At 46.1% G+C, this 22,110-nt stretch overlaps 2 protein-coding genes across 2 annotated transcripts in view; both read right to left on the bottom strand.

Annotated features, from left to right (window-relative positions):
* The window catches only part of maml3 (mastermind-like transcriptional coactivator 3), a 126,642-nt gene that overhangs the window by 60,613 nt on the left and 43,919 nt on the right, over window positions 1-22,110 (bottom strand). Inside the window, exons 2-3 of the mRNA XM_061724567.1 lie at window positions 7,602-8,342; window positions 4,278-5,228 (exon numbers count right to left, since the gene is read on the bottom strand). Coding sequence (XP_061580551.1) covers window positions 4,278-5,228; window positions 7,602-8,342 — 1,692 coding nt within the window. The remainder of the gene's footprint in view (window positions 1-4,277; window positions 5,229-7,601; window positions 8,343-22,110) is intronic.
* Window positions 17,698-20,081, bottom strand: LOC133453400 (uncharacterized). The gene is made up of 5 exons (XM_061733094.1): window positions 19,731-20,081; window positions 19,215-19,588; window positions 19,003-19,069; window positions 18,659-18,824; window positions 17,698-18,034 (listed from the first exon to the last, which is right to left on the bottom strand). The coding sequence occupies exons 1-5, from the start codon at window positions 19,834-19,836 to the stop codon at window positions 17,920-17,922; spliced, it is 828 nt and encodes a 275-aa protein (XP_061589078.1). The 5' UTR covers window positions 19,837-20,081; the 3' UTR covers window positions 17,698-17,919.

Genomic DNA, 22,110 nt, shown 5'->3' with positions numbered 1-22,110 from the left:
GCCGTCTAGTTTATCGCTGTATTTCTGGAAAGGGACGTTTATTTTTTTGAAAAACCAACCTGATGAAGCTTCAATAACGGACCGACGAGACACAGATAATCTTTAAGCGAGGTATGATGGCATGATTGGTTTTGGGAGTTTAGGGTGCCAAGTAAGAGAGGACGGAGGACGAGACGGATGGAGATTGCGTGAGAGGCCTCTCCGCTGCCAGGGGAGAACCGGAAGAAGAAGAAACAAAGACGGCGAGGTTGATTGTCTTAAATATCCTGCGTCGGCTCGTTTACGCGTCAAAGGCAGCGTGAATTCCTCCACGCGCAGTCGAACCTCCAGCTTCAGCCCGTCAGTGACACGAGCTCCTCTGAGGCAACACCTGCCAATCCAGCCTCATCCAATCATCACTCAGATAACCCTAGAGACCCGCCCACGGGCTGCCAGGCTCACACAGCTGCACACGAGCCACATCCGTCTCACTCTCACACACACACACACACACACACACACACACACACACACACACACACACACGGGCAACCGCGCCGTCCCCAAAACTCATTCAAACATCTTCCACAGGCTCGTGCGCAAGCTTTTGTTCCCCCACTTGCTGCTTCCACTGAAACATCCACCACCGTGGCGACGGTAACCGCGACAACAGGCATAAATTAGCGTCATGGTGATATGCAAAGCGAGGCAGCATCAATTAAAGCTTGACTAACGAGCTTTTGAGGAGCAAGACTGAAGTTTCCCCAAGCAGCTGCTAACTGGATTAGCCTACCCACACACACACGCGCGCACACACACACACACACACACACACACACACACACACACACACACACACACACACACACACACACACACACACACACACACACACACACACTCTGAGGAGAACGGACCCGGAGATGTTGAAGCATCACCTGACAGACAACACACACACATCCAGACAAAGAAATGGGAGCGCAGAGAGGATCTCTTCGCCCAAACAAAAACAAACACCCACCGAGTGTGTCACGACGTTTCAACAGAAATTACTTCACAAGAAGATTTAAACAGTTGGACGTTCTGAGACAAACCGCACACCCTGCACCCGTGCACCAGCACAGAAAAGGAGAAATTGGCGAGACCTCCAAGAATCTGTTTAAGAATCCTCGGGTTGAGTCACTCTCGGTGACGATGGGTTCATTCACCAACGAGGTTGTCGTTGGCCTGAGGTCGTAAAACGCCGGCTCCTTGGAAACATCAACTTGAGCTGAGCATCAAAGGACGGCGGAGATGAGAGGACGTCCTCCTCACCCACAGCAGAGGAGGGGGTTGACAAGGTTCACTCAAGCACCCTTTGAAGGACCTGGTCCTCCATTGTTTCAAGGATGCTTGGGTCTGTCCCTGCTGTCCGTCCAGCTGGAGACAGGATACAGATCGATGGTGGCGTAACGTGCATGTCTGATCAAGTTTGACCAGTTGTTTGTAAAATGTTCCATGAAATAACAGTAAACCCTGATTTCTAATGTTTGCTTTCGTAAAAAACCAAACTGCAAGATACAGCATGCAATCAATTCAAATGAACCACCCAGCTCAATGTTCTGAAGCTAGCAAAAGCCAAGAAGTAATTACTCCAAAAATTTAAACATAATAATAATCAGAATTGACCCATTGGCCATAAACTGATGCTGTTGAGCTTCAGTTCCACAGGGTCCAGAACCCGGACATCTGTAGCTTTCAGCTCCATAGAAAAAAACCCTGGAAGATCCTGAACTCTCATGCCATTAAACAAAAAATGAGCAAACTCTGAAAAATGGAATCCCAAGAGGGTGGGAAATGGAGATTTTATTTTATTTCCTTAATCAAAACAAAATAGAGCTAAAAGTCTGCTTTGCACCTAGCTGCCAAAATAACGTCCAGAAGATCAACAAGGACATCTACATTTGTCCTAAGACGAGTCAAAGCCATGATTTCACCTCTACAGATTAACCTAGTTATTTAATCACAGTTGTTCTGAAGAAGCCCAACCTGTCTCAGATAAGTTAGCTAGCTCACGCTGCAATAACATCTATTACATCATCAGATCCAGCTCCAGATGGCTAATATTGGACCTGAAGTCATGTCTTTACAAATTAAATTGATTAAAAGTAAACTAACCCAGTTCTACGCTACAGTCCATGAACGTGTTGGTCCTGGGTGTCGGCATCTGTCATCTTCTCCATGTAAACCCTCACCTCCAATCTATTTCTAGATTGTGTGAATTTCCCTCGACGGCTCATTAAAGTCCCGTTTAAATGCTCGTCAGCTCAAGGAGGCAATTCTGAGTCCAAAAAACGTGTCTAAAACATCTCTGAACAAGATTTTTCACAGTAGCGTTAGTAAAGCCGTAAACAACGCGGATGGATTGTCTGTGCTAGCAACAGTAAGTAAGGGGGGTGGGACGTACCGGTAGGTCATTTTGAAAAGAAAAGAAAATATTGCCAATATTACTCGGCTGTCAGGCAGCCGTCCAACAGCGGTTCGTTATGACGGAGCCACGTCAAAGGTTTAGCTGTCGTGGGGGGCAAAGGTGGGACCGAAGCCGGGACCTCCGTCGTGACCCGTGTCCACGTGTGGGGACTGTGCACGTTGCTCGAATGCAAGAGGGGAGATAAGTGACGGTTCGCTGGAAATAAGCTTTTCAAATGTGCTAAATAGATGTGGAATAGCGGGTATTTTGCATGTGAGACACTCCGCTCGGCGTTGCTCACTTGCGTCTCTCGTTCCAGGCTCTTGACTTCCTTTTTAATATCTCGCTCTATAATAAATCTCTTCCCCTCTGCGTTTGCCTCTTTTTCTTGTCTCTTTTTCTTCTCTGCAGATGCCTCTCGTCTCACTTCCAGGTCTCCAACTCTCCTCCGCTCCCTCGAATAAATCTTTTCCACCCTCCTTTTAATCCCCCCACCCACCACCTCCCTAAATCTATGAAGCACACTCAAACATACACGAGCGCGGAGTTGCACTCAATCACACACACAAACACACAAAATGCACACAAGTCCTCCAGGCAGCAGCCACAAAGGCCTTATATTAATAAATCTGCTCCTTTATTGGTGCTGAGTGTCTCTGGCAGAGGGAGGCAGAGAGACGGAGAGAAAGAGGGAGGAGGAGCAGGACAGGAGACGCAGAGATCACCAGAGGGGAGGAGGAGGAGGAGGAGGTGACTGACTGAAGCCATATCATCAGCACCAGGAAAGCAAAGAGAGAGAGAGAGAGAGAGAGAGAGGATGGAGAGAAACAGACGAGTGCATCCCCAACCAGGCATACGCTCTCAATCGCACAGCAGCTCGGACAAAGTGAGCAGCAGCAGAAGCACGTGAGCGCGAGCTTTCACTGGCGTGGGCATGTGTTTATTAAGGTACCGTCCACCTGTGCTGCAGCAGCCGCCGTCCGGCGCGTTATTAAAGACACCTGACACCTGACCGCACCGCCAGAGCGTCCACAGCGGGCTCTGCTGCTCGCTGGGAAACAAACTGCCCGAGGTGGGCCTGCAGTAATGACAGCAGCTAGCTTGGCTTAGTGGTCCAATCTCAGCCATCAGTCAGCTGTGACAGATTGGGGATATGAGCTAAGGAGCCGTTTAAGCTTCGCTGTTTGCCTTGTGTGTGTGCGTGTGCATGTGTGTGTGAGCGCGTGAGCCTGTGTGACTGGGGGAGGAGGAGCAGGAGGAGGGGGGAGAGGCTATCAGTGCTGCTAGTGTTGCAGAGGCATCAATACACTCTCGACAGGCCATTTTCCTATCCCTATTTCAAGCCCTGGCTTGTTGCTGGGGCAACTACCGCCATTTTACCTTCCCCGGCAGCACCTCTGAAAGATTTTACAGGAGACGGATCTGAACGATCTCCTGAAAGAGCAGGAGTGAAGCAGAGAGCAGGAGGCAGGAGGTTTAAACCGCATCGACATGTGAAATGCAGGACGTTGGAGTCCTGGCGGAGACAGACCTGGACCGGATCAGGTCTTGCAGGGAGGGGGGACATGTCTGTGCGTCTACGCCCGTCTACCTGGCCCTCACACCTGCAGAGAGACTGCAGACAGGGCGTAGGCGCAGAGGAGGAGGGACTACACTGCCTGTACACAGCGGACTGCGTTACTGTGAAGGAGGTTCGCTGCTCTCCGCGTGTGACATCATCAGTGTAGTTGTTGCTAAGCTACAAACACAGTACCCACAATGCAATCTTGGCCGGGTCTGAACACCGAGCTGCACCTCGACGGCGCTGCACCACAGATATGTTTGAGGGGATGATGAAGAGCAGCCTTACCTGTCCGTGCGGCTGCATGTTGGAGTACGGCATGCTCTGGTTCAAAACCTTCTGCTTCATCAGCAACATCCTCTTCTGCTCCTCGTTCAGGTGGGGCGTCTGCCCCGGGATGGGCCCCTGCGTCGGGCCCGGCCCCGCCCCCTGGCCGCCGCCTCCAGCGCCGCTCATGTAAGGTGGCATCATGGGGTTCTTGACTTGATTGTTCCCCCCCATGGGTGGAGTCATCCTCTGACCCATGTGGTCCACCCCGCTGCCGCTGAAGTGGCTCAGCGGTTTGGTGTTGCTGTACGACAGCATGGCTGCCGTCTGCTGCTGCTGCTGCTGCTGCTGCTGCTGCTTGGACAGGGCGTTCTGGCTCAGACCGGCGGGCTGCTGCTGTCCCATCATGCCCATGTGGTTGTGAGGGAGGTAGTTGTTCATGGGCGCTTTAGGCCCATTGTTGGGGGTCATTCCAGCCACTAAAGGGGCCTGCGGTGCGTTAAAGGCTTGTGGTGGGTACATCATGGGGCTGTTGGGTTTGTCTTGGTTAAAGGGACCGGAGTTGTAGGGACTGGTTGGAGCGCCGGCGGGGGACCAGTTAGCCGCTTGCTGCTGCTTCTGATGCAACCGCTTGGCACACTGCTGGGCCATGGCTTTTAGCTGCTCCGCTGGAGAAAGTTCAGGCGTGACGGGCCCTACGGGCTGACCCCCGGGGGCCGCGCTGACCGGCCCGGGCCCCGCCGAGCCCGCCTGACTGACCCCCGGGCCCGGATTCATCATGAATCCATTCCCAGGCCTGGAGACCGCTTGACCGCTCTGAGCCTGGGTCGGAGTCTGAGGGGAGCGAGCCACGCAGTTGTGCAACGGCGAGCCTGAAACCATGGCGACGGCCGGGGACTGCTGGAGAGGCTGCTGAGGAGGCGTCCCGTTGGCAGTCGTGGCGAACTGCGGGCCCGACGACGACGGACGCACCTGAGGAGAGGAGGCGAAGCACAAAGATGAGATACAGAACTCCGTGGACGCGTCAACGCGGACAGCTGACCTCACCAAAGTAGATGAAGAAAAAAAGAACTAAACTTTTCTTAAGAAATGCTTTTAATAATTAAACTTAAATTAATTCAACAAAAAAATCTGCTTCTGCTTCCAAGTATCCATGGATGGATGAATGAACCATCACTGGTGTGGTCACCAGCAGCTGGAGCAGACTCTGTTCTGAAAGACGTTTCCCCCCTCGTCTCTGGATCTGCACCACGCCGACGGCAGCCAGCTGCAGTAGCTCTGGTCATGTCGTGTTTTTCTTTGCTACATCTTCACATTTTCTGCTGAGCATTTTTCCACTAAAACCATTAAAAGACAAATTTCTGAGACATCAGGCCGGTTTGAAACGCTACGCTGCCTAAAGCATTTCTGCGGGTAATTCTGGGACTTTTTAACATCTGTTATGATGAGTATCCACGGCTACGGGGAAATTGTTTACATATGCTAGCAGCTGACCTAGTTTTCTTTTCTTTTTTTTTTAAAGCTCTAGTAATGGCCGGATCCAGACAGGTTGGGAAGGGGACACTGAGGAAGGAGAGCGAGGAGAAGGACGGACAGGAACTGGTGTGTACTATGCATTTCATATGTGGCAGAAACGGGGGTCAAAGGCCATGGTTCTTGTTAACATCTGAAGGTTCAGCGAGCTTGACTCGGACACTACTGTGAAGGAGCGTCTCTGCACCCCGGATACTGAACTCACTGAGTTCTCATCCACGCTTTCTGCTGAGAGAGTTTGTTTGTGTTACCTGCCAACAGCGTGTGATGTCATCAGCTCGGTTCAGGCTACAAACACAACCCCACCCCCCACCCCCACAGTCGTGGACATCTTTGCAGGTTCAGACCTCGTCACTTACACTAATAGATAGAGTAAGTACTTCATCTTTGATTCTTGTTCTGTAAATAATTTACAGTTACATTTCTGCTTAAAAGAGACCTATTATGGCATCTAATACCTATTTTAAACAGGCCTTGAATGTTTTAAAAACAAGCTTTTGATTTGTTTGCTAAATAAATTAGAAATTCAGCCTCTGAGGCCACGTTTACACGTAGCCGGGTATTTACAAAAACGGATATTTTCCCCTCTACGTTTTCAAAAAAATCCTCGTTTACACGGACCCGCATGAAAACGCTGTTAACGTCATGCCAGCCAATCAGAATCCTGGAAAAAACATCAACAAATGAAACGTGTAACTTCCAGTTAAGGCTGATTTATGGTTCCGCGTTACACCAACGCAGAGCCTACGGCGTAGGGTACGCGGTGACGCGCACCGTACGGCGCGCATCGCCGCGTACCCTACGGCATAGGCTCTGCATCGATTTAACGCGGGACCATAATTCAGGCTTTACTTCCAAGACGGACCGAGAGTCTTTCGTTTGGAGTGACAGAGAAGTGGAGTTACTTTCAAGTGTGACTTTAGAATATAAAACAGGTAAAATACAAGAAAATATTGACGGTGGCCAAACTAATTGTAAACACAGGTCACACACATGACGCTGGTGACGTTTCTGGTGCATATGTGATGTTCTGAAGCTTAAATGTCCGTTTTCCTTCCGTTTTCCTCTGTTTAGACGCAAGCGTGAAAACAGAGTTTTTGAAAATCTCCACTTTGGCCGGAGTTTTCAGAAATTATCGTTTTTGGTGACTTTGAGCTGCGTTTTCGTGTAAACAAACGGCCAAAACTCATGAAAACGCCTCTGTTTTTGCTCCGTGTAAACAGGGCCTGAGCCATGTCTAAAGCATCCCAGTCTCTAACCTCATTATCTATGCGGGATTCTGAGGGGAGGGGAGGCTATTATAATGAGCTGATTGGCTGCCTGAATGACGGGTAGCAGGGGAGGGCACAAGGTGTTGGTTTTTACAACCAACAACAGAGCAATTTGCATGTCTAGCTCGAACAGACGCCATCACGATACACTGCTACAAAAAAATGGCGGAAGCTCCGGACGGCGGCGGAGTTGTTGTTATTCCGGACAGAGTTAGTTGTGGACGTGGTTTCACGCATAGGAGGCCAACTTATGTAAATCGCTCCCGTCGTTACGTAACGACGGGAGCAGAATCTGAACGGCTCGTAGATCCACATCACACTGGGCGGCTGTACAGACACTGCAGAATTTGGTTGCTTTCCTCCTTCTCTGAGTTGGCAGGCTGAGGGGAGACCACTTTATATATGTTAAAGCAAGAAATTTTTTTTTTTTTAATAATAGGTCTCCTTAAAAATCGACCGAAAAACAGAAAAACTTTTCCTCAGCTGTTGCTGCTGTCGCCGCGAGTCACAGAAAACTCTCATCAGACCTCTGCTCACTGACCTGCGGTGAACCGATGGGAACCTGCGGGACTCCCTGCGGAGGCTGAGGAGGAGGCAGCGCTGCCGTCGACCCTGGCCCTCCTCCGGACGCCGGCGTGCTGCCGGCTGCTTCCTGCGGCCCCGGCGTCTGATTGTTCGCCGGCCTGCCAAACTCCGCCTCCTTCTTGTCCTCAAAGTCCTCGTTGAAGAGGTCGTGCATGTCGTCCTCCGGCACGGTGTTGGCCAGCTCGTCGATCAGCTCCTGCCACTCCTGGTCGTTGAGGTTGATGTCGGAGAACAGTTTGTTCTGGTTGGACAGAGACTGCGGGTCGGACGACTCCATCCCTCCCCCGTCGTCCAGCGGCTCCTGCTTCAGGTCCTTGAGGAGGCCGAAGCTGTCCTCCAAGTCCAGCGAGCCGTTCAGCTTCATGTCGGGGAGGTGGCTGCCGCCGTTCTTCCCCAGCTCGTCCGACGCTCGGCCCGCGTGGGTGCCGTTGCTGTTCGTAGTGTTGTTTCCGGCAGAAGTGTTGGGCCCGCTGAGGATGGGCTTAATGTCCATTTGGTGATGCAGTGGAGAGATGGGTGGCACATTGCTGTTAGTGTTGCTGTTAGGAAGGCCCGTTAGTGAGTCCAAACCGCCAGAACCGTCCTTCCTTGCCCGTTTGGTAGTCGGAGAATAGCTGCCTCCGTCACAGATGCCGTTCTGGTCTCCATTCAGGGGCGATCGAGCACTGTCCAGTTTCCTCTTTACAGTCTCCTGGAGCTGGAAGAAAAGAAAAAAGACACTGAAGTTAATGCTAACAGAGACATGATGGTCACACAAGCTCTTCTGTTGTCTTCAAGGTGCCAACGGTGGAACAACACAGGATACAAATCAATGAGGCACCTCTCTTAACACCAGGAATTGTCATGAGAAGACGAGAATTGTGCTGAAGAGACAAATCAATTGTACTTGAAGTCTGGAGTCAATCTAGCTGAATAGTAATGGCCCCACCGATAAGTCCTCACATAGAGCATGTCCTCTGAGCATCTATGAGAAGACTAGACTCCAGGAGCAATAAAACAATCAAAGGGAACAGCTGAGGTCATCTCCCCCATCATCAGCCTCGGCCAATGAACAGGGGAGCTGTTCGTCCACATCCACAACCCATTTTCAGCTTTACTTAGCTACCACGCCGTCCTCTGAAGAAATAACAGGTGAGTTCTGTCATAGATCTGGTGACGGGAGGGGACGGACAAAAAATGGACAAACAGAGCCCAGCGCATGACAAGAGACCTGAGACCAAGGAAAGGGTCCAACACCAGCTTTGCATGCTGTTGACTCTTGAGTGTTAGTGAAATTGTGCTTGTCAGAAAGCAGTGACCCCCAACTGTCCCACCTACTACAGTCAGTGGGGGTTAATTACACAGCTGTATTGATTATATAAAAGGTATATGTCGTAATTACTAATGGACCTGTGGTGTTAGAAGTGTTTGAAGGTACTCCACAACTCAATCAGAAAAGTGTTTATGTGCACATGAGCTGCAGAGAGTGGGTGTGGATTCTCAGGTCCTGGTAATGCCTTAAGACTCGATCTTCGTCTTAGATCTTCAAGGGAACGGAGGTCTTCAATACGTTAAGTGGACGGTCCAATTCACTTTGACTTCTTATTTGTATTGCACTAATTCACAACGGAGGGCATCTCAAAGCACTTTGCACAGAAAGCCAACAACCACTGCAATCCAGTAAATACGATCCAATTCAGTCCAATTTGTTGTAATTCAGTCTTTTATCCAGTCCAAAGTCCAACTGAGTCCAAAATCAAAATACGATATCTAATCCTAAAAGGAGGCCAGCAAAGGAACCCCTCAGGTTGCATCCAATCGTAACTTCTCTGCAAGAAAGTGGATAGTAAAAGATTTGTAGATCATTTAATTGTTATTTTTTCTTAGTGTCCAACAAGTACAGCATGTGATCATGTGGCCGCGTTGGGTAGGTTGTGCTGAAAAGAAGGGTCCCAAAGTTACGACAGTAAACATGCATTTGTAGCTCAAAACGTAGCTCAAAAAGGGCAAAAAGGTCACGGGCCTTCAAGGGTTAAACATGCATGAGAGGTCCAGTAAAGGGATACCAGTTGGTTAATCACATAAATGCCATACCTGACCCTGCCATTGCAAAATGTGGTTAACGCTGGGAAAAGGTTCAAGAGAGGAATTGCAATCTACAGTTGGCTGTTACATCACTTCAGCATTCCCCATCTTCCTTATGGAGGCTCTTCAGCCTTCAAAAACGTCAGGGTCTCTTATCTTTCACTTCAACTGCATACGCTTTCCCAGGTGATGCGAAAAGAAACACTGCAGTCTTTAGCGGTGGATAAAGAGAGAAAAAGAAACGTGGTGGGGGGAAGTTTGGACCGCCGGGTATTTATTTAAACGTGATCTGATGGACTGCTCTGCGGTGAACGAGAGGCGTGCAGGAAAATTACCGGGTCGAGTCTATTTAAAGAGGCACAATTTGTCCTTTTTTTGTGAGAAATGACTGATGTCTGCGACCTGCTTTGGCAAAAAAGAAAAATCAACACATTTAAAGTTAAACGGGTCTGAGAGTGGAATGAGTCACTCCACTCCATCGCCCCCATCCGCAGGTATGCCTCCTCAACGCTTTACACTAATTACTCCCGACGTACAAACACGTGGGATGTGAAGATGGATGGAGCCACAAACGCAAAGACTTTCACCCCGATCCGAACCCGTCACGTTCTGAATGGCAAGTTATGTTGGAGGTTTTAAAGAAGCAGCAGTCACCTCACAGAGATATTAACATTTAGTTCATAATGCACCCTGTTTAGGGTTACCGTCATCACGTCGGGAACCCGAGTTCCATCCACAGGATTCTCAGTTGTTGCATTTGGGAAGCAAACAGAGCCACGTCGGCTCAAGTAAACAATGAGAACACTAAAAAAAAACCAACAAATTATGATGGAAAAAAGGGAGCAAGTTGCAGCATAATATGGGCATCTGCACAATTTCTGTGCAATTCAATAAACACTCAGTCTCAATTTTACTACTAATGAAGTTGGCAGAGAAGTAGCAGATGCTATTAAAATGACGGATGGGAAGCAGGGACCTCATTTAGGAAAGGTTCACAGGGTACAAATTATATGTTCAGAAAAAGATCCAAACAAAAACATCATCTTTGAAACAAAAATATGCAAAATGTCTTCACTTTTGATGTCACTGTAGAAAGGATGGATAAATCCTCAGATGGCTAGATTATTTATTTTTATTATAACTATCTTTATATTTTAACAGCCATCATGTTTAGAAACGATGTTTTGCACAATAAAAAGCTGTGACCGTGGTTAGCATTACCCGTTTGGTAAGGAAAGTGGAAAATATAACTGAGGAAAAAGAAACGGTATCCCGCTGTCCTGTTTATGAAACATCAATCATTCATTCATTCAACTGCTGCATACACACACACACACACACACACACACACACACACACACACACAAACGATAAGAGGCATGTATGAGTCACATGTTACCTGCTATCTGCACTTCAAAATAAAGAAAAAAAAAAAGTAAAATATTAATTAAAATCCACTCAGCACTGGAATCGTTCTTCACTCTGACAGTTATAAATCATGTTTATGGCTGTTGACTAGCATGTGGCTAACTAAGCTGTGCTTTAACAGTGTTAATTTAGTGTCTGAGTCGTAACTTTCCATCCCAGTGCACGTCTGAAACGAAGGGAAACGAGGCTGTGATCTTCTGCTGAAATTCAGGAACCCGAAAAAATATTATCTGGATAAATCTGGACAAACACTACATTACAACTCCATCTTTTTATTTCTAAATTCAATCTTAATGTTGTATCCATATTGAATTGTTTATCAGTAACAGTGAACAGAGAGTTCCTGGTCCTCGGTTGCTGGGACATCGCCAAGTGAGAGTGGACCCTTGAACTGTTCCACACAACTGAGGGGTTCGGATTGTTTCACCACCCAACATTAACTGAAGCATTATCACAGGTGAAGGCCATCTGGATACCAGTAGTGAAACCTGAATATTGCTAAAGGTAGTGGTAACATGGACTCTTTAACCAGGAGATCAAAACCTCTAACCAAGCGTAAACAATCATTCGTAACTGCTGCTCTTTTCTCTTTTTGGTAATAGAACGAACCACCAACCATCTTCTACTTCCAGATGACGCTCATGCAGAAGTTTTGTTGCAGTTCCTCGACTAACAAAAGTGAGTCAATCTCCATTGACTACCAGGTTAAGAACCAGCATCGGCTAAGCAACAGTCATTTTTGTTAAACGGTACATCCCGCTGAAAAGGTCTGATGGCTCTGCAATATTCCAGCCGAGTACAGCAGAAGGAGCTGGGAGCAAAGCTAACTTTGACTGACGTACAGTGGGCGTATTTCCACTGGCTTCCAAAGCAACATGGCTGCACCCCGCAAAAAGAAAAATGGGGTTCAAAACCGGTCCTCAGAAACCAATAAATAGTTGGTACAATGTATGTGTTGTGCTCAGGCTGCTATGTTGCTTGCTACCGCCATACGTGGCAGAAACTGGTATTACAAGACTGGATGGAGTTCTTTAGCACACTAATGGTGCTTTTCCACTAGCACCTACTCAGCCCGACTCAACTCGCCTCGGTTTTGCGCTTCCCCACTAGGGGTCTAACGTGCCGAGTAGATACTTTTTCTGTAACTATTCTGCCGAGGTTCTAAGCGGCTGAGTCGGCTGTATCTGACGTCATCACATTACACGCCACCGATTGGTCGGGGGGTTGGAGTCAGACGTCTGAGTCAGAGGGGGAAATCAGTGAAAGAGCGAATTGCGGCTTCTGGTTCTTTTTATTCGACCAGCAATGGCAGCAAAAGTCTGTTTCATTCAACTCTGAGGTGCAGATGTTCATAAACCTGGTGCTGAGGAGAGAATTAAAAAGGGATCTAGACGGGCGATAAGGAACGACCAGATCTACCAGGAGCTCTGTCACTTCATAGCTGCTCGCGACTCTCAGCTGACTTTTCAGCAGCGCAGAGACAAAAAAAAAAAAAGCGTTGCAGCTTCTTTCACTCTCATTTTTTAACTTGATATCGAACACAAGCCACAGACCCAGCAGCACATATATCATCTCCTCCAGGTTCTACATCTTTAGTGTTGTTGTCTTCTTCGTTTAGATCACACAATCAAATACTTCACAGCAGCTTCGCTCCAACCCGCCTACTACCTACTCATCGAAATTGAAAATAAATGAGGCGTGGCGAGTCGTGTCGGGCTGAGTAGGTACTAGTGTAAAAGTGCCATAACTCTGTAAATATCTCAGCAGCCAAACACATGGTCGTCATTTTTGCGACACGATTATTATTATTATTGCTTCTCATTCTCTTACTATTTCTAGGTTATTTGGAGATATTTTAATCTACAATCTTACTCATTGCTCCTGTTAAGAAATATCGTGTTACAACTTACCTCTATCACGTTAAAGTAAAGGAAAAGAAACCAGTAGTGGTTGATGTGAGATATTTTGGAGGACACAGGACTAATCTAACCTAAACCACAGTTAACCTAGACCACAGTTAACCTAGACCACAGTTAACCTAGACCACAGTTAACCTAGACCACAGTTAACCTAGACCACAGTTAACCTAGACCACAGTTAACCTAGACCACAGTTAACCTAGACCACAGTTAACCTAGACCACAGTTAACCTAGACCACAGTTAACCTAGACCACAGTTAACCTAGACCACAGTTAACCTAGACCACAGTTAACCTAGACCACAGTTAACCTAGACCACAGTTAACCTAGACCACAGGCCCTAAGGACCAGGGAGGTCAGCTGACTTCCTAACATGTCGGGGTTTAACAGTGCGTCAACTCTAACCTCAGTTAAACGAGCCACAGTGCAATTGGCCTTTAATAGTATTAGCAGATATAAATAATGCAAGCATGTGTGTGTGTGTGTGTGTGTGTGTGTGTGTGTGTGTGTGAACTGTGGTTGATGCAGCAACTGAGGGACCAATAGATGTAAAAACCTCACATTGCCACTGTCACGAGAAGGTTTGTCCAACTGTGTGTGGTCCCGTCATCGATGGGTTTAAATAATGCGGGTTTGTATGAGGGTTTATGTGTGTGTGTGTGTGTGTGTGTTTCAGGCCTTCCCTAAATGCCAGTGACTCACGTTGATAATAACAGACTCTCCTTTCAAAGCCCACCTATAAAAACTCCCATAATTATCCAGGTGGTGTGAACTGTGGCACCCTCCCACACAGATGCATGCACACACTCACACATGTTTTCAATACACACCCTCCCAGAAACAACATTATCCAGTTAACCTTCATGGTCAAATTTTTAACGTGGAGAGAAAAGAAACAAAGAAACGGAGTCCAGACAAAGACAGTTGGGCCGTAGCCATCTCTGAAGAGATGACAAACTGAACCACAGCAAAATAGCTCCCATTAACCCCGTAAGTTCAATTAGCAGCCGGTCGCACAATGCCTTTATTCATTTAAACAATCTCTGCAACAAAGCACATTTGGGGTGGGCTTAGCCGAGAGGAAATGGACGTCAGCGTGTGTGAGAGACAGAATACGAGTCGTGTGAAGAGGGGAGATGACATCAAGAGTCAGAGATGAAGAACTGTGAAGCGGCTTAATCAGACTGGAGGGAAAACGAGCGTCGTGGCAAGAAAGACAGGATGATGTTAACAACAAAAAGGAGCAGAGATGGGAGCGAGCGCTCGTTTCCCCTCCTGCATCTGTATCCTCTGACATACACAGCTGCTGACTGCTCGTCTTCCCGCCTCAGAGAGCGACGGAGACGCGCCGCCGCGAAGGTGAAACCAAGAGACACACGCCCACCAGGAGGAAAAAGGGATTTATTCGTCGGCAGATGGTCTTTTTCCTCTGAGTGAAGGAGCGACCGGGACGTGACGTGGAGGTGTGGAGGGAGTGGAGGTGGTGGTGGAGGGGTGGGGGTAACGCGGCTTGATGGAGAGGCATAGCGCGCCAAGTGACAGCAGGGAGCAAACGATGAGAGGGTGATCAGAGAGGAGAGGGAGGGAGAGAAGAGAGATGGAACCACTAAGGTGCTGTTGTTATAGCAACCTGCTGCTCTGGTGCTTTGTGCATCCTCCTCCTCCTCTTCTGTCTCTCACTCACTTACTCACTCTCCAACACCCTGCCTTCTCTTTCCTCCTCGTTTACCTCTCTGTCTCCTCTCCTCTGCCTTCCCTCTCTTGAAAGGTTGGGTGTCATCTCAAACCAAAATCTCACGCTGCTGATGTTGTTCTTTTGTACGGCAAAAGTACCAGACGCAAATCCCTCCGAGGATAATGATCAAAAATGAAAAGCCCATCTATAACGTGACGAGCGTATCACTTCAAGACATAATCCGAAACCAGCTCCTGCCAAACAATCGTAGATGCATGTGATGCACATGTTCCTGCGGCTCAGGAAGCCTTCTCCTGTGATGTTTCACCAACTCGCCGTTTCTCTCACCTGTTCGCTCTTTCGGAGGCATGGACCGCAGTCCAGCCAACGAGAGGCAGGATAATTACACAAGCACAGGTCTGAGGACCACTCTACAGAGGAACATCAGCTCCAGGTAGCTAACGAATCTCTCGCTCCACCACCCAATGGTTTTAGCCCGGAGGGTGACGTTCCAGGGATTCCTGCTCACAACCAGCACCAGTTTCACCAGATTTACCTGGCGAAGGACAGGTTCCAGTTATCAATGCACCAAAAATAAAACAGTATCTTCGTAGCTTTTGTCATTTGTTCAAAACTGAACATACTGACTTCCTAATAAACTTTTTATTTACTATTAGATTAGAAGTTATTCAGGGTGGATGTGAAACACGAGATGGATTTTAAAACATAAAACCATCCAATATTTTTATTTGTGATGAGTAGGATGTATGATGTTTGCAGTGACAACCAACTCAAGAACCCCAACTTCACACAACCAAGGCTAAGTTTGTCGGGCGCCTAGAGCATGCTAACATGACAGGGGACCAGATTCAGGCTATTTTGAGTTCTTGCAAATGGAAGTTTTCCACTGATGTGAAGGAAACCCCAACTGTTAGAGAAAAGTCAGTGAATAGTTCTGGTAGGTGGCAGAGTGTGGACCTGAGTGATAGAGAACAGGTAGAGCGAGTAAGGAAGGATGTTGAAGGATTGGACAGAACAGACGAGTCAGGGAATTACCCAAACTTCAGCTTTCCTGGAAGACCCAAGTTGGTGCGGCCATTTTTCGACCGTGGAGACAATGCAAAGGGGAGTTAGCTCCAATACACGTGGTTAGGTGTTTCTAGGTGTCTAAGTAGTGTAGCATTGTACGGGAAAGTGATAAATAGTTGGAGTGGAGTTTAAGTGTGCCAAGGTCAGGACAGAGCTGCTATTAGCGGGGAGTCTGGTCACCGTAGGAGGGTTGTTAGCACATCGTATGTGGCCCCCAACAGGAATCTAATGGGACTCTCCGCCACAGGTCTCTCCAACTAAGCTTCCTCTTCTCTACCCTTTCCCAGTTTAACCCCTGTCCCTGCTTAGCCTGAGCCACTGCTTTTGCACCCCTGACGTACCTGCTCCAGTATCAGCTTCCCTTTTCCTTTGGGACCCACTTCGTTCCAGCCCGGTTTTGCGTGACCCGAGACTCACGCCTCCACTGCCAAACTGAAACCTTCCTACAATCCGCTTCCCCCTCCTGAACTCTAGGTAGATGGGGTCCCATCAAGCTCATGTGTTCAGGTACTGTGACATTAAAACACATCTTGACTGAGAGAGGCTGTAAAATGATCTTGTTACGAGGCAGTTACACGTGCCAGAGAATCGGGTGCTGCAGGGTGTAAGGATGGAGAGTTCGGGTTTGTCCAGTGGAAGTGGGACGTCGGGGTTTCATAGATAGATCAGGAGTCCCGTTATTGGGGGAATTGGGAGTACGTGGGCGTTGAAAGAAATGCCAGATGAGGCAGCTAGATGTGGTCATGGGATCTGGATTAAGAGAAATAATGTCAGCTGGGGGCCAAAATAAAAATAGGAGTCAATGTTCGTCATTTGTTTTTCTTTGGTTGTGAAGATTAGGGAGTGAAGGGGAGGTCAGATGAGGTCAATCAGGTTTTTGAGGAAGAGATCCAGTCAGAAGAAGTGTATTTAAGGAAGTGGGAGTTGCCTATTTGAATTTCTTTGTCTGGGACCATGCTGCTAAGTTTTTGCTTCAGTGTTTGCGTCTTGTCGCATCGTCATCGTCACTACCTTGAGCTTGCATGAACGCTCCGGGTCTGTTGAAGGTAGCGGCCCTGGTTTTCGATTTGGCAGCCATTTTGTAAGCAAGTTAGTGGAGGAGGTTGTGGAGGTTTCGTAGGTTAGGTGATGGAGGTTGTTGCGTGGTGGGGAGCAGTTTCTGCACTGTAAATTTTTTTGTTGTGAACTTACAGTAAATAATTGGATAAATTTTGCATTACTTTCACAGTAAGGATTACAGCAATATACTGTGAAATATACTCACAGAAATTTACTGTAATTTATATCTGTGAGATTACAATGCATTGTTGTAATAACACAACTGAATACTGTAACTTTACAGCTTCAATGACAAAGCAATTACTGTGATATTACAGTACATTACTGGATAATTACAACCTTTTGCTGTACATCATTACAACAAGGCCCTGTACTTTTACATTGTGTACTGTGAAAGTAATGTACAAGTTGACAATAATTTACTGTGAATTTACAATGTATACTGTGGAAGTCATGCTAAAATTGTTCAGTAATTTACTGTAAAAGTAATGAAGAAGCTTCCATTTACTGTGAATTTACAAACATTGTAAACAAACAACTCTGAGGTTAGGTCAATGTTAGCCCAATGGCATATTTAATAATATTGTACAGCACTACAGAACAATATGTACAATATGAACAATATGAATACAGCAGATGCCAAGAACTTTATTTTCTGCATTTTAAGATGGCTTTTATGACTAGAAAGTTGAATTTCTAGTCATAAAAGCCACCTTAAAATGCAGAAAATGCTGAGAAATTGTGCAAACTTGCAATTCAACTACCTGTCTCACAACTCAACTATTTAACTAGAACATTACAAAAACAGTAATGGACAGGATGGGCATGAGGCCTTCATGGCAAGATAAGAGAGGAAGGGAGAGCGATGAAGGGATGTCGTAAAGGAGTCAGGCGCTCTTCTCAGTCTCAAACATTATAATGAGTCCACACGCAAGAGCATTGTGTAAAAATCTTGTAGTGCAAAGTTGTCTTTAAAAAAAATTACATAAAGAACGAGGCTACTCAAAACTGAGCCTGACAACTACTGCTGCAAAAAATACTATGATGCCCACTCAAAGTCAACAAGTTTCCTCCAAAGGGTGCTCACATGAGGGTTCATTGTTGTCCGCTTCTTGGTCTTTGAGCCTCTTTCAGGATTGATGGCCAGGAAGCACCTGTTAATAAGCAAAGATAGTTTCAGTTTTAAAACAGATTTACAATATGTATTGCAGGCAACATTTATCAAGGTGTTCACCTGTGCCTTTTCCCACATCAAACCCTGGTAGATTTATAATCCAAACTTGTTAGACCTTCCTGTCACCATAATTTGTTGTAGCCAAGTGGTTGATGAGAGGCCATATCAACGTGCGCCGCCACTGAAATGCGTCTTCACGCAATTGACCAGTTAGTAAATTAAACTAAACCCTGTTCAAAGTATGACAAATACATCCTTGTCAATTAAGGGTCTGAGAGGATTTTGTTCTGCTTTTAAAGAAAATGTCTTCTACTTCATTCAATACATTCACATTTTGCAATAGACGTTTCGAAATCACATAGCCTGCCCCAAAACAGAATAAACAGCTGTGATTGGACCAGCAGGTATTTGTCAGCATAACGTGTAGATACCCATACTGATCTGCAGAGCGAAACTGAATATGAGTTTGCGAGATCAGGATAGTCTCACCAGGCTAGCCTCAGGTACCTCGTTTCTCAGCATTTTAGACCTCAAGACAAGCATTAAGTTGGAAGCCTGTACTATAATGTGAATTAGAAGATTAAATGTGATCTTTATAAAATACCTTTGAATGAACTCCAGCGTCGATGATCCAGTGGCAGGATACTCAAGGTTGAAGACGTAATAGCTGCTGAAGAAAGCAGCTACTCCGTGCAAAAAGAAAGGGTGTGGGCCCATCACGACATGTCCCTCGATGGATATAAGCCATCCAGAGGGCTTCATCGTGTCACCTGAAATGAACAGATACAACATTATGTGTTATGAGCACTTTGCGATCTGCTTCAGATAAAAAGGGCTATACAAATGTAATTCTTATAATAATTATTATTTATTGTGATCGGGTAGATTTCTAGAATGAAAACAAAATCATTTGTTAGAAATGTCGATACTACATGAAATTAACATTACCTTGAATGATCAAGCAGGGAGTGCTGGGGAGGTCTGAAGTATTGACGTCCACAGAAGTGGCACATGGCTGTAACATAGTAACACACAATGGCATGGATTTAGGATAAAGGATAAATATTGTTCATTGGTCAGAGGTAGCATATCATACAAGGTAAATGTTGATAATGTAATCACTCATTTTGCATTTTAAATATTTGAATAAACAATCTTACATCAACTTCAAGCATCAAACTCTCTTTCGGTTCTTTGAAGTACAACATTAGGAGCAGCAGGATGCAGGCAGCCTTGTCAGAGTCTGGATCATAGCAGGCCAGGACATCATGGATCTTGGGGTTGTCCAGTGTTGCACAGTAATCCAAGATGGTCTGTCCTCGTCGACTAATTTGCTCCTGTAGCTTCTGAAGGACATCGACGTCCGTCAGGAGGCCAAAGTGTGAGAATAGGCATTTCTGAGAGAAGAGAAATGGCCACTCCTGTTTGATCTCAGACATTGCTGCAGCAGGCTCTTTGTTAAGGTATTTCCGCAGGATGATGTACGTCTTTTCCATCATTGGTTCTGCTCTCTCTGCCCCATTCATTCCTTCCTCTGTGTTTACAGACATACAAATGCATTGTTAGTACCCAAGTAACAATTTGGTCTTGTAGCCACCCAACACACACAATGTTCAGATCTTGACCAATTACTAAAGTCTAAACAAAATGACCCAAAAAGACAGTAGATGGCATGCCTGAGTAGATGTTCAGCATATCCCTCTTCATATTCTCCAACGTTGCCTCGGTCTCCCCCTCTGGCAAATCTGCTGGGCCCCACCTGACACACCTAGAAGTGGGCATCACAGGGTAACTAACAACGTTAGTACAACGTTAGTACAACGTACAACGTTGTAACTAAGATATCCGCTGGAAAAATATTTTTTCATGGACCGTTTGAATCACTAAGTCATTAAAGTTAAACAGCTAACTGTTAGCCCGGCTAATCTATGATAACCTTGACTAATTACAAAAATGTGCACACATAACTAGTAATTTTTGTCCCATCATTGGTTTTATAAACTTTACAAACACTACATTTGTCTAAACGGTGATAGTGACATGAAAAATTATACCGAAACTCTTGTCATTACTAACCTTACTACAATTAGCAAATGCTGTAAGAGAACTTTAAACAATTTCGGGCCCTTGGTAACAAAATATGAACTGTGTCATGCAATAAACGTTCATTTGAAAGTAAATGTTATTATCATATTAAAATAACATGGGTGTAAGTGCTGCAAACATGCATGCTGCTTACCTTCTCCATTCAGCCCAGAAGAGAAATGGGGGATATGGCGCCTTAAGTTCAAAATAGTAGTTCGGTTAGGTCATGTGACTTCCCAGGGTGCATTTCAACACAATGTTTCACTGTAATAATACTGTTTAATGCTGTGAAATCCTTGCATTTTTTACTGTGTTGCTGTGATATTACAGACCTTGTTGTGATATAACAGCAGGTTTTAAATTGCAGGATTTTACTGTAAAACAAGAGTTAAATGCTGTAAAATCCAAGGATACTGTAATTTTTACAGGTATTCATTGGGATATTACAGGGAAACCTAATTACAACAAGTTACTGTGAAATAATACTGTTAATTATTGTGAAATGCTGGTAAATTTTAACAGTGTGGGACACCAGGGATCACTGTTTAGACTTCTGTGGGTGTCGTGGGACTACTAAAACAAAACCCCGGGGAAAGGAGGCTCCCACTTGAGACACCTGAGACACATGTTACTGCTGCTCACGGGTCAAGTTGTGCCAAGGCCTGTTTATTTTATTCGTCTCTAAGATACTAAACTGTCAGGAGTCTTTAATGGTACATGTAGTAGTGTTACTGTGTTAGGACTGAAGCGCTCACAATGAAAACAGAAGGGTGACTGAAGGAAAAAGAAAACGGGCAGAATGATCCAAGTCTGTCCTTAAGCTCAAGGACGCTAGTTGCAGCACACGTCAGCAAACATCCATCCTGCTGTAGTGTCCTTGAGCAAGTCACTGAGACGGCGCAAGACGACGATATGCAAATAAACCTGACGTACAAGGTCTGGGACTCCGTCCAAAAGAGAAAAAGAGAAGGAACTCTGATTCTGGACCAATTTAATTATCAGAAACAAAGTTTGGTCCTTAAAGTTTAGCTGTGCAGCAACTTCACAGATCTGCTGGTTCTGGAGACGCAGTTTTTTTCTGTCTGTAGATGAGCTCTTCGTGGTGATGGAGTGGCTGTGAGTCATGTTGGGAAAGTTCACTGGGAACACAGAACAGGTAAAAATATCGACACTAACCCAAACGTATCTTACTGGGCCACCTGAGCTTCAAAAACTCAGATAAGGGGCGACAACGTCAGAAGGTTTCTGCGTTTTCATCTTCCTGGCTGACGTACCTGGTTGTCAGTCCATCCAGCTGTTGCTTTGAGAGGTACAGGAAATAAACGTTTTGAAAGAGAAGGAACCAAAGGATGTGTGTGATTTTTTTGCTTACTGGTCCGCCAGACATAGATGTTTCATGTGTTTTTGTTTGCTTTTTTAACACCATGGTGGTAGCATTTGGGATTAAAGGAGAACCGCTCGCTGGACCTGTACGTGGGCGTAACACGCCAACGAGGCCTGAATTGAACCGTCAGTCCATACATTGTTTTTTCTAAATCAAAAGAGTGGTGTTTACAGGATTTATGTTCACTTTAGCGATAAACGTACTGGCCTGAGTACCTCTCCTACTGCAGGAACCTTTTCCGCCCTGTCAAGTTTCCGGGAGGCGTTTCTGTGTGAACAACCCGGCCCTTGAAAAACTACCTGGAACCCCTGCTAATAGAAAAGCAGCGGTTTTCAATGCTCCGCCCCCCTTAGACCTGACATCAACCACAAAAAACCCATACCAGTTGACCTCCAGGTCACATCTTTAAGAAAATTGGAAATGGCAAAGAAAACTACAGGGGACTCGTTAATTGGCAGAAAAGCAATATAGCTAATACCCACGGCCTCAACAGTGCTGAGTCAACAGGAAATTACCGACTGTATTTTTGCATCAGAACAAGTTATTTTGATGTGGGGTTGCACGGTGTGAAGAAACCACGTGACATG

The sequence above is a fragment of the Cololabis saira genome, chromosome 1, assembly GCF_033807715.1.
Source record: "Cololabis saira isolate AMF1-May2022 chromosome 1, fColSai1.1, whole genome shotgun sequence".
NCBI classification, from domain to species: Eukaryota; Metazoa; Chordata; class Actinopteri; order Beloniformes; family Belonidae; genus Cololabis; species Cololabis saira.
The sequence above is the reverse complement of the archived record's forward strand: the minus strand, read 5'-3'. Positions and strand labels throughout refer to the sequence as shown.